At 36.8% G+C, this 12250-nt stretch overlaps 1 protein-coding gene across 3 annotated transcripts in view; it reads left to right on the top strand.

Moving 5' to 3' along the window:
• nol4lb (nucleolar protein 4-like b) overlaps positions 1–12250 on the top strand; it is a 126625-nt gene that overhangs the window by 52832 nt on the left and 61543 nt on the right. For all 3 annotated transcript variants that reach the window (XM_067446527.1, XM_067446526.1, XM_067446528.1), the window contains one exon: positions 10994–11141. In XM_067446527.1, coding sequence (XP_067302628.1) covers positions 10994–11141 — 148 coding nt within the window. The remainder of the gene's footprint in view (positions 1–10993; positions 11142–12250) is intronic.

Below are 12250 nucleotides of genomic sequence, written 5' to 3'. Positions count from 1 at the left end.
CTATTATTAATGGCTGGCTAGAAACTGGCTATAAAGTCCACTTTCAGAGTAGCTAAAACCATAATCTGAACAGTTCTTACAAAAAAGAAATTAACTTTTTGTGTAATTTTATTAAGATCGAAAGGCTGACATCTGACTGAGTAACTACAAGAGCCACACTGTAAAAAGACCAACAACTACAAAAAAAAAAAAACGTTGAGAAAACTTAAAGGTCCCGTTCTTCACGATTCCATCTTTCAAACGTTAGTTAGTGTGTAATGTTGCTTATTAGAGCATAAATAATACCTGTAAAATTATAAAGCTCAAAGTTCAATGCCAAGCGAGATATTTTATTTAACAGAAGTTGCCTTTCAAAGCTTACAGCGAACGGCCGGTTTGGACTACAGCAGGAAGTGCAGGGATGTAATGATGTCACTAGAACCGTTTGTTGACTAACCCTCCGCCAACAAGTACACGCAAAATAGGGGGCGTGGTCTTGTTTCTCTCCCACGTGGAGAAGAGCGCGCATTCAGCGCTTGCATCTCCCCGTTATGGTAAGAGGCGGGACCTTTCTGGGCAAAGTGCGCTAAGCTGCTGTCCAATCACAACATGGGAAGCGCTGGCCCAATCAGAACTTGTTACGTATTTACGAAGGCGGGACTTCATTGAACAAGGAAATCATCAGTCCGTTTTTAGGACAGAGGAAACAGCGGTGTACAGATAAGTAAATTGTGTGAAAAATACTGTTTTTTTACACGCGAAACATGAACCAATGTTATATTACACACTGTAAACATAATCAAAGCTTCGAAAACACGCGAAGAATGGGACCTTTAAAAGTTTAAGGCAACCAGCTGCAGAACATTTTTGAGTTTTCTCAACTTGGGGTCAATAGTTGTACAAACTTTATCTCAATTTTTTTTTAAATGTTAAATAGTTGAATAAAGTTTAAAAGCTGAATTTGTCATATAAACCATAAGTTGGATTTTTTTACATTACAGGATTTGATGAGCAGCTTCAAGTAGTCATTGGTAACGCAGGTGTCGTTATACACGCTGGTTGCCAGGCAGGAACAATTTAAGGTTACAAACACAAAAGCTTGTGTGGTGTCCTCAAAAAAGTGACCTTGCTCTGTAAAGGGCATATACACAGATTGCAGCAACTGGTACTTGTTAAAATTTTATTTTCTATTCATGATGCTCACAATACCATGTAGTTCATGGAGAAACAAGCCTTGCCTTGTTACATTGATTTGTTAAGGAATTTTAGACTTTTAATAGATGCTTCAAATGCTTGTGCGCAGGCGAACTAGACTTTTAGATAAAAAGGCAGCCTACTTTTATGTTGTGGTACACCATAAAGATAACCTTTTTCCCCTTGGAATTTTTAGTTTGTATCCTTTCTATGAAACTTTTGATGGGGTGTATTAGCCATTTCCGGTAAATTGGGCTTGATGTCAGTTAGCGAATGGCTGTGATGATTACCGGTAAGCGCACTGCGATCAGTGAGGAACAGCAGGAGAAAAGATATGTGAAGTGACCTCACTATAGGGTTGCACAATTACTCAAATTTCTAATTGGGATTACAATAACAGATGCCAAAATTACGTCATCGTTCAAAGGTGCAAATACAAAACAAATGTTATGTTAAATAAAATGTCCACTTACATTATTCTGCGTGCTTAAGATGTGTTTTTTTTTTCTTTTTTCTACAGGTTTTCATAGTGATTATATATTGATTGTATGATATTTATTGATTATATGATATTTGATTATAAGTGCAAATAACTATAAATGCTATTTACTAAGTGAAATAGCATAAGTGAAAATGGTGATATGCAATATGTGTAAATTGTAATTAGATGCTATTTATTAAAATTATTAAATGGATTCTGCCTTAATGGGACAATAAAAGCCCTTCCTTCACCTACCCCTAACTCTACCTAAATAAATATTTTTATTATTATTAAACATTTAGTTTATTTCCACTTTTAGAATATTTTCTTAATTTTTATTCAAAGTAAATGCCTTTCCGATGTGATATGTGATGGGAAAAGGGAGAAGAGCGAGCATGGCAAAAGATGGATTCAAACCCGGGTCGATCACGTCAACCTACATCCTTGAGCCTTACACTTTACTGACGACTGAAGGCGTAGAAATGTGTGGATTTAAAAAAAAAAAAGTTTTATCTTGTTTGGCCCAACCAGGCATTTAGTCGGAGCTAGTGAAAATAGCACTTGACAACAAGGCATGCTATTTGGCACTTGGTGTAAATAGACACTCCAATAAGGGCATAGCATGCAGTTGTTTCGAACAATGTTATTCAAAACATTCAATGTAAATTGTGATGATCGTAATTAAATAGTCACAATTACAATTTCAAGGGAATAATTGACAATTATGCAGCCCTTAATTTCCAGAAGTTTTTCATCTTCCTAGTGATTTTGTACTGATGTCTGTACAAACTATTATAAAAGAACATAGAAATATCTGTTTATAAAGTAAAATGTATACAATCTTTATTTAATTAAATAAAAATGGAATATAATGCACAAGTCATATGAACTACTTTTATGGTGTGTCCTTTTTTAAGCTTAACCCTTATTCACTTTCATTGTATTGAAAGGAGTGGCCTGTGGCCATATATTCTTTTCGTGTTCCACAGAACAAAGGAGGTGATTGTAACAAACAATGTGTATTAAACATTGAAAAAAATGACACACTTCACCCTTTAAAGCTTGTGAAAACCTCTATGATGAATACGAGAGATGCCCCTGAGAGAAGTTCTCTCCTCGTTTTGGCTTTTGTTCTGGGTTGTGTAATGTGCAAGGGTGGTAACAGAGCATGTAGATTTGGTTTCGCTGTGCTTTAGAGAGGATAAGAGGGGAATCGGCAGGCAGAAATAGCTCCCCTTCCCTCGCCTCTGGATCAATGAAGGTCCAGTCAGAATCATTGATCATAGCCCGTCTTCATGTAACAGAATGCTTTATGTTTTTTAGCCTGTGGCTGACACTGGGGTGTAATATCACAAACAGACACTGATATCAAACTGTCTGTTTGTCCTTCCAGTGATTTGATCACATCTATACCAATGTTTTTTTAATATTTTTTAAAAATTAAAAGTACAAGCATGCTTTGGATGCGAGATCACCAAGTGTGTATAAAGTGTCTTGGCAAGATTATGTATGTATACCTATGTGTCAGTGCTGGTATATTCCCTTTTCATGGCCAGTTTAATCAATATTCTGCAGTGGAAGCTCATGGTCTGCAAGATGTTAATCCTCATCGGGCCTCACAATGTATGTGTGTGTGTGTGTGTGTGTGTGTGTGAGTGTTTGAGGGCGAATGGTTCCATGTATAAGTGTGCAGGCTTACATGCCTTAGTAGAGAAAGACACTCTTATCAATACACTCACCTTTTTGTGTTGAAATGATACAGTGTGCTTCCTTAGGAAGTTATTGATCCCAGTGGACGGAGGGAAGGCGGTCAAAGATAGAAAGCTCGTGTAACATGCTCAGACATCTGTTGGACGTGAGAAATAAAGGATCCGACGTGACAGACAGCTGTCAGTGTTCATCCTTAAGGCCCAGAAAGATCTTGTGACCTTGTGTGTGGCGGATGTGTGAGAAATTTGCTCCTGAGCTGAATGTGCCATCATGATTTGAGTTCCTGCATATGCCATAACACTTTCTATTGCTCCTTTTTCCATTATTATTATTTTATTAGTACTCGCATAAATGTCTGCAGACTAAAAATGTATGTCTGTTTTTTTTCTGTCTAAATCAGTTTCAATATTGCAGATCTAGATCAGTTTCCATGGCAGCACATATATATGCTTAGCATTCCTCCTTTTATTTATTTATTTTTAAGTCTTTAAATGTATTTCTTTTGCATTTGGAGCCATGTCGCTGTCCTTGCCATGCTTGGAAAGATGGAAAAAGCAGGTGAACTAATTGCATATTGAATAAGACGAGACGCTGAGTGAAAACTATCACTTGTTCCAGATATATGCAAAACAATCACATAACCAATGATTTATGCTCAGGAAATACCATGACCACCTCACTCTTTTGTTGAGGCTGCATTCACTGTTTTCTATTGCTGACTGATTAAATGTAGAAAAGGTGCTGTGAAAAGTCTAAACCCAGTTGTAGCAATATTAAAGGCGTTTTGTGAGAGTTTCATTGATTTTTACAGTATCTGCAACATAAAGGGAGTTTATCGGGTTAATTGTTTTGGACTTGCCAACGTAAACCCCAGGGTTCCATTTCCACAGCATTGTGCTTTTCACAAGGACACCAGCAGTCAGCTTGCCGATATGAGAAGGAAAGGTTGAAGAGTTGGACAGGAAGGGTTGGCTTGCTAACTGGATTAGCTTTAAATGGCCCTGGTACCAAAAAGCCTTCCCATAACCCAGCCTAGAAGATCCTCATCTCTTAACGCAGGCAGAAGGGGCCAATCTCCTTACAAAGGGTTTTTTTTTTTAATACAAGCTCAGGAAAGCAAATGTTGCCCCAGTGTTCTCATGCATGCTTTAAGCTGTCTCAGAGAAAGACATTAATTTGTATTCATATTTTAGTGCCTCTGTGCTTGACAAAACAGCACGGCGTGCATCTGAAGGCAGGCATCAATCATTGAAGGTACATTAGGCGTGTGCATGTGTATTTGCGTGATGAACCTGTGTATTAATATGCTATCTGTTTTTTGTTTTTCCCCAAGACCTTTTTTTTTTTTTTTACTTTAGATCTGAAGGCAGAAGAAAGGTAGTCTGACCTCCCCTCAGCATGCTTTTAAAAGAAGACTCGCTTTTGAAGTTAATGATTTTTTAAAGACTTTACCCCCTTTATGCCTTTAATTTAGACAATTTACAGCTCAGTATACAGCAGGGCAGCTAACAGGCTAACCCTGTTAATAAAGTCACTCTACAAATGTCCATACTCCTGGCTCGGAGGTTCAAGCCTGCGTGAACGTAAATCAGTTCAAGCGATAAAAGGCTCCTTTCTTTCTCAGCCACCCAAAAGCGTATCATTATGAAAGCAAAGTTAATCAACTAAATGAAAAGCGAGACGGGACAAAGGTAACGCCCAGCCCCGGTTGAGAGAGACCGTCTCCCAAGGACGTCTGCTCTTTGTGTTTTGTGTACGCACACACACAGCTCTCAGACAAAAGAAACCCTGAAACACACATGCACATCCCACAGAGCCACTCAAACCCTCTGTAAATGAAAGGAACCTGGTGATTGGACTCGTTTCTATCCGTTATTCTCATTAAAGACATGGAGGAGGCAGGATGCTTTGTGAAAGAGAAAATGCCAGGCAGTCCCTGCTCTCTTTATCTGCACAGACTGCAATTTGTCAGAGAGAGAGAGAGGGAGAGAGCCGACTCTCACATGCATGCAGATGAGAGGAGGCCGTAAGCACGATCATTAATAAACAATAAAAACTAATAAAAGACCATCAGAATTGAGCCGTAGGGGTGCGAGCCGATGGAGTTGGAGAGATTCGGCCGCTGATGACCTGCATTGTCCTAAATTGGATTAGCCGTGTGACGCTGATCGCGGGCTTGAAGCGGTTAAATGCGATTTTACAAGATTATAATTGAAAAGGAGTTAAATGTCAGATTAATAGAGGCTCCTCTTTGATGTCCTATTGGAAGATGATTAAGGAGGTGCTGTCCATTCTGTGACTTCAGCGAGGGAATGACAATGCGGCAGAATACATTACGCAGGGTTTGGGAGGTGGGATGGGTGTGTGGCCATTTAAGTGCGGTCCTCTTTGTTGTCTTCCCGATGGTTTGAGCCAGCGTGTTTCCTTGTGACCTTAAAAGGGTGTCTCTGACCCCTCCTTCTGCTGTCTGTTCCTATCAGCTGACCCTGCTCACTTCTGCTGACCCCTGGGCATCATTCTTGATCTCTGGGGGCACATTTAGACACATACACGTGTGTCCGATTACTGTATTTGTTTGATGTATTATTCAGAAATGTTGATTATTAGTCAGTGCAGGGCTCAACAATAAGGACGGCTTGTTGGCCCTGGGTCAGTTTCAGGCTGGTCGACAACACCAACAATCACTTGACGAAGAGCGATCGCTTTTCCTTTCGGGCCAGTGCTGCGCTGACACTGAAAATAATTTGTTGATACTTCACATCCATTTTTATGTCTTCAAATTCCAACTTCAAATTATTTTCATTTGTTACCAAGATACTGTTATCTGTCCAACATGATTAACAAAATTTAAAGATGATGTAAAAATTAGACAAAAAAGTATTGTTCTGCATCTCATGATGTTATAATTTTCCAAAATTGAATTTGAATGTGAATGCATGAAGTTTCTGAACATTATAGCTGTATAATGTCTAGCTTGTTGCAAAGGTTCTTTTATGAAAAAAAAAAAAAAAAATTGTGTGTGTGTGAAAAACTTATTGTAAGAGAACTTTATACATTCCTACTACCATTCAAAAAGGTGGGATTGGTAATATTTTATAATGTTTTAAAAATAAGCCTCTTATGCTTATCAAGGCTACATTTATTTGATAAAAATATAGTAAAACAGTAATTTCTGAATATTATTAGTTTAAAATGTTTATTTATATATATATATATATATATATATATATATATATATATATATATATATATATATATATATATATATATATATATAAAAATGTAATTTATTCCTGTAATGCAACGCTGAATTTTCACTTCAGCATCATTATCTCTGTCTTCAGTGTCACATGATCCTTCATAAATCATCCTAAAATGCTGATTTACTGCTAGAAAAAGATTTCTTATTATTATAAATGTTGAAAAAAGTTGTGCCTCCTTGATATTTTATGTGGAAACCGTGATATATTTTCCAGGATTCTTTGATGAATAGAAATTTCAATATAACTCATTTGAAATGAGAAATCTTGAAATCTAATGTGAAGTGTAACATTATACATTATACGTTACTGACACTTTTTAACAATTTCATGCATTAATGCTGAATAAATGTGATCATTTATTTTTCAAAAAATTGTACTGACCTCAAACTCAAAAATTGATCACAATTTTGTGCTCGATGGCTGGTGAAAACATTGACACAATTTGACAGGGCTTTTAAGTTTTCATTTGTTGCACCCTACAGTGAGATCAAAATTGAACATGTTGACTTTTACTAGTAAAGTATGTGGTTTGTGCGCTACTAGTTGCATTGAGCAGAATTTGTGTCCAGATCTATAGTCCTGTCCCAAACTCTTGCCACTGCTTAAACCACGTTACACAAACGTACAATGTTTAAATATTTAAAGGAACCAAGCCACTATGGCATTTAGTAAGACAATAGAAGTGGCTTGCTTTGTAGTCACCTTTTCATATGAAACTGGCATAGAATAAAGTATATTAACAGCAAAAAAAAAAAACTAATTTAAGGGAGCAGCAGGAAAGGATAGTTTCTCCCATCAATAATACACTGTCAAATTTGCATGTAAGCAGGTTAACCAATCAGAGCTGGCGATGTGCTGTTGGTGGGAGGTATTGTGTGATTGGCAGCTCTGGGGGTGAATCGTCTGTTTAAACAGAGTCCGTGCAGTGCAGCGGGGTGGCAGGGTTCCCCTTCAACAACAGTCATGAGCAGATGGGTCCTCACCCTGCTGTCCCTGGGGCAGCTTTTACTTTCGCCTGTCTAATAAATCATCCTCTTCCGTCCAACACATTATGCACAGGTATTTCATTGCTTTACTAACCTGGCACAGCGTGTACATTTGATTGAGCCAGTCTGAGGTGTTCATGTAGATAATGAACACATGTTCCAGACTGTAACTACCGAATGGAACCGCCTGAGCTCTTGAGATTATTTAGAGACATTCATTTGAGGATATAGGTTATGTGATTAAAATGGTATGATGTCTGTCCTTCTGAAGTGGAAGGGCTTGACATGATTCTCTTAAACTGAACAGATTTTTTAAATTGAGGAGCAATTTAGTAAGTCAAGGAAACCATTTAAGTATAATAGTCATAATTACATAGTCATTTTGTTTACAACAACATATTAGTGTAATTTAGGATGATTTCTACATCTCTTCTTTTTGGCCTAATAATTCATTTTCAAATTCTGAATAGGACAAGTTTAACCTGGTTTGAGGTCAAAAATTCTTTTGTCAAATGTTTCTGTTAATACACCGTACCCTTAACATTATAAATGTACTTGAGATGTGTCATCCAAACACTCATGTTGATGATATACATACATACATACATACATACATACATACATACATACAGTAAGGCTCAGCAATTTTATCGATTCTGCGATATAAATCGATATTTTTCCCCCAAGAAAGTATCGATTTTTATGTCGCGAGTAAGGATACATATTCAAATCCCCAGTGTTTACCCCATAGGGTTAAAATCATGTTTTATTCCAAACTTAATTTATATAACTTTATACTTAATCAAGTGTTTTATATAAGTCTTCTGTAATCTCATGTGACTTCAGGTCAAAAAATCTGTGAGAAAATACACAATGATAAAAAAATATGTCGAATAGCATTGCATTATAAATATAATCTACTATGAAACTACCCAACATGGCATAAAGAACACCATGACACCAAGACAACACCAAGATAAACCATATATTGTTGCGAATCTGCATGTAAGCGATATCTGGAAGCTATGTTTGTTTATGTCAGGGAGTTCAATGTTACATGGTTTTGTTTGTTTCTTCTTCATGTGTGCCATATATGGACTGAATGTGCACAGGGCGCCCTCGGGCTGCCAGTATGAATTGAAAACACAGCACATCCGAGTATACAGAGGTCATAATGATACATTCGCGGTTCCGTGGATTTTGGATAAAGATTGAATAAATAATAGTTCTCTGTATAGAATTTTGACTCAAACATATGAGAATCTAGCAATATTTCTCCACATCTGTATAGTTTTGAACTAAAAGCCCTGAGGGATGTTGTTTTGTCTTCATGACGACCACAGAGGAGTTTTTTATGAATGGAAGCAGATGACGCGCATATTAAAATCAAAAGGTACCGACACCGGTTTTCATATTCACAACTCCTGACACATATTTACACATTACGGTCACTACAATACTTTGAAAATAAAACAGAGGTAAAAAAAAAAAAACTACTAAATTTGTTTTTTTGTTGTTGTTTTTTTTTACTTTTTAAAACTCCATTGTTAATTGCAATACTGCACTTTATTTACTTTTTAAAGGCTTGTAAGCTACAGTTCGCAATGTTTTAATAAATGAAACTAATTTTCTCATCACATCCTTGATTTATTTTATCCAGCATTTGCAAGCTGTAGAATCTCTATCCAGTCAGAGACATAATTGTGTAAATTATGTTTTTAGTTTTCAGTTAAATTAATTCAGTCCAAGTAAATGGAACACTCACAAGACGTCACTAAAATCACCCTGCCCCCTTTAAATCTTTCACAAAATGATGTAAATGTTGGGGATTATATCGAACCATATCGTTGGCTCAATACAGTGATATATATCGGTTCGTGAGATGAATATTGTGTATCGTATCGTGAGATAAGTGTATCGCTACAGCCCTAATATACAGTATATACATGCAAATATTTCTTAAATGAATGAGTGTGTGTGTGTGTGTGTATATATATATGTATATATGTATATGTGTATATGAGTGTATATATATATATATATATATATATATATATATATATATATATATATATATATATATATATATATATATATATATATATATACCGTAATAATTATAGACAGTACACACAACATATATTAAGTAAACACAAGCTTTTATTTTGGATGCGATTTATCGATTTGACCGCACTAATTTAAATATATTTTTAAATGTAGGGCTAATTTATTCCTGTGATGGTAAATTAATTTTCAGCATCATTATCATTTCAGTCATCAGTATCAAATAATTCCTCAGTAATCAATATGTTGATGTGCCATTAACAGTTCTTTGATTAATTGAAAGTTCAAAAGAAAAGTAGCTAGAGAGTTTTTGTATGGAGAGTTTTTGTGAGATTTGGTAGTACTGGTATATTCATTTACAAAGCTAGAGTTTATGCCGCCTGTTCGATTGAATGAAACCTGCTTTACCCTTTTACTTTTAATTCATAGTCGTACATGAACAGTGTAAATAGGTCTGCTTAGAGAATATCAGTTTATTTGAGACGCACTTTTTATTTACATTTAGACATTTCAATGCATATTTGTCAGCAGATAAATTGTGTAAGTGCAAAGCATTATTCACACTTGTGAATCCAAATCTTTCTGATTCATATTCCTTTAATTACACAATTATTCATCTTTATTCATTGATTTTCAAAGCAGTTGCACAAAGGCAAAAAATCTAAATGACTTGACTGAATTAGGTTTTGGGGAGGTCAGAATGTGAATTTTTCCAGCAATAAATCATGTTTTTCACCATATTCATGCCTTACGTAAAACAGGTATTCTAAAGCAGTACACTATACTCTCTTTTTCAATGCTTCTAAGTATTCATGCTGTCTGCAATGTGCTTTTAGCCTGCCATAACCAATCACTAACGTTTGGTTGTGACAAGTCATCTCAAACCATATACTGTAGTGCACGACATCAACGTCATCGTTCTCAGCCACTCCCTCTGTTCGCTGATTGGACCGGTTAAAATTTGATCGGAGAAAACTAGAGAATATACCGCAAACCCAGATGGAGTACTGAAGGAAAATGAAAATTGAGCGGAAGTACATTGGAGGGCGGAGCCAGGCTAATGTGCTTTGGGGCCCGTGTGTGTGTGTGTGTGTGTGTGTATGTGTACCGTGTATATATGAGTGATGCTGTCACTCAGCAGGGGGTGACTGCTCTCTCTGACAGCCCTCCTCATGGGCCTGTTTGCCTGCCAACATCACGGCCCAATCTGACTTTCACATCTATTCTAGTTTTGCACATGCACAGACGTGGCGCCGATATGAGCAATCTCGCCTCAGCTGTCGGACTGACATCTCTCTGGCTCTCTCTCTCTGCAGGATGACTGTTCAGTGAGTAGTGAGGAGTTTGATATGAGTGACCCCACATGGATATCAGCTGAACGTCACACCGCACTGTCTGACCTGAACCACCCCTCCAGCGCAGATAGGATGCACAGCCCGCAAAATATACACAAGGAAGAAGACGGTAAGAGTCACTGTATGCTCATCTGGGTCTTAATAAAATGGTTTGAACCTTCTGATCACTCTAGCATAAAAAGTCATTTTCTTTGTCAGTATTTTCTCTTGTTTTCCAGTAAGCAAATCTAAACATTACTGAAAAGGGACACACATTTTTTCCACTAAATGTAGGATATACACTCAAAGAAATTATTCTAGCCGTTTGCTCAGTGTATTTAAAGGGTTACTTCAGCGATTAGCATATGGCTTTGTATCAGTAGAAACCCTAGAGTATATTCAAATGATCGTGCAAAGGCATGAACTGAAAATGCACCAGACCGAACACTTGCTGTGAATGTATGCCGCGGTCGCACTTACCTCAGCTCTCATCACGAGAGCTCATTCAGCTCGTTCATCACGATGAATGTAATCTGAGTCCTGCTGCATTTGTGCTGTGACAGACACTCGCTCAGCGACAGCGATTGAACAGACACGTTACAGTTTTTAATTGTAGTGTCTGTTCCCCAACTGAACTGATTTTATGAAAATGAACGTGGTGGGAAAGTGATCCAGTAATATAGTAGCGGTGGTGTATTTGGGAGTGACCTCACAGGGCAACGAAGCAATGCATTCTGGGAATTGTTGTCTTTTATCCCCATTTTACAATTCTGGGAATTATTGTCTTTTCTCAGTCTAGAAGGCACCAAATTCAAAAATAATTTCACATTTCTACTACATTAATGACCCAGTTTAAATACAGATTCATCTTCCCAACGCTGAAGTACCGCTTTAAATAAAATAAGCTGAAACAACACTTTAATTTTATACTTAATTGCCATTTTACTCAATTTTATTATGTTAAATGAACAAAAATGTGTAAAATGTTAAGTTAACCTAAACCATTTGTTTTGGGACTACATGAATCCTTTATATTGCACTGACTTAACTGGGCAGTGTATTTCTAGTTCCCAGCATGCTTTGCATAGGGATGGATCAGGAGAGTAAATGTTGAAATTAAGTGCTGTTTAATGTGTTTTTTAGTAAAAGGAAAGACCTGTTAACATTTGATGTTATATTTGACAGTTATATTTGACATTTAAAAGTTGTGTTTTGTTGTGCCGATTTTTTGAGGTTACC

Source organism: Pseudorasbora parva, chromosome 6, assembly GCF_024679245.1.
Source record: "Pseudorasbora parva isolate DD20220531a chromosome 6, ASM2467924v1, whole genome shotgun sequence".
NCBI lineage: Eukaryota > Metazoa > Chordata > Actinopteri > Cypriniformes > Gobionidae > Pseudorasbora > Pseudorasbora parva.
Note: the sequence above shows the minus strand (reverse complement) of the source record. Positions and strands in the feature narration are given on the sequence as shown.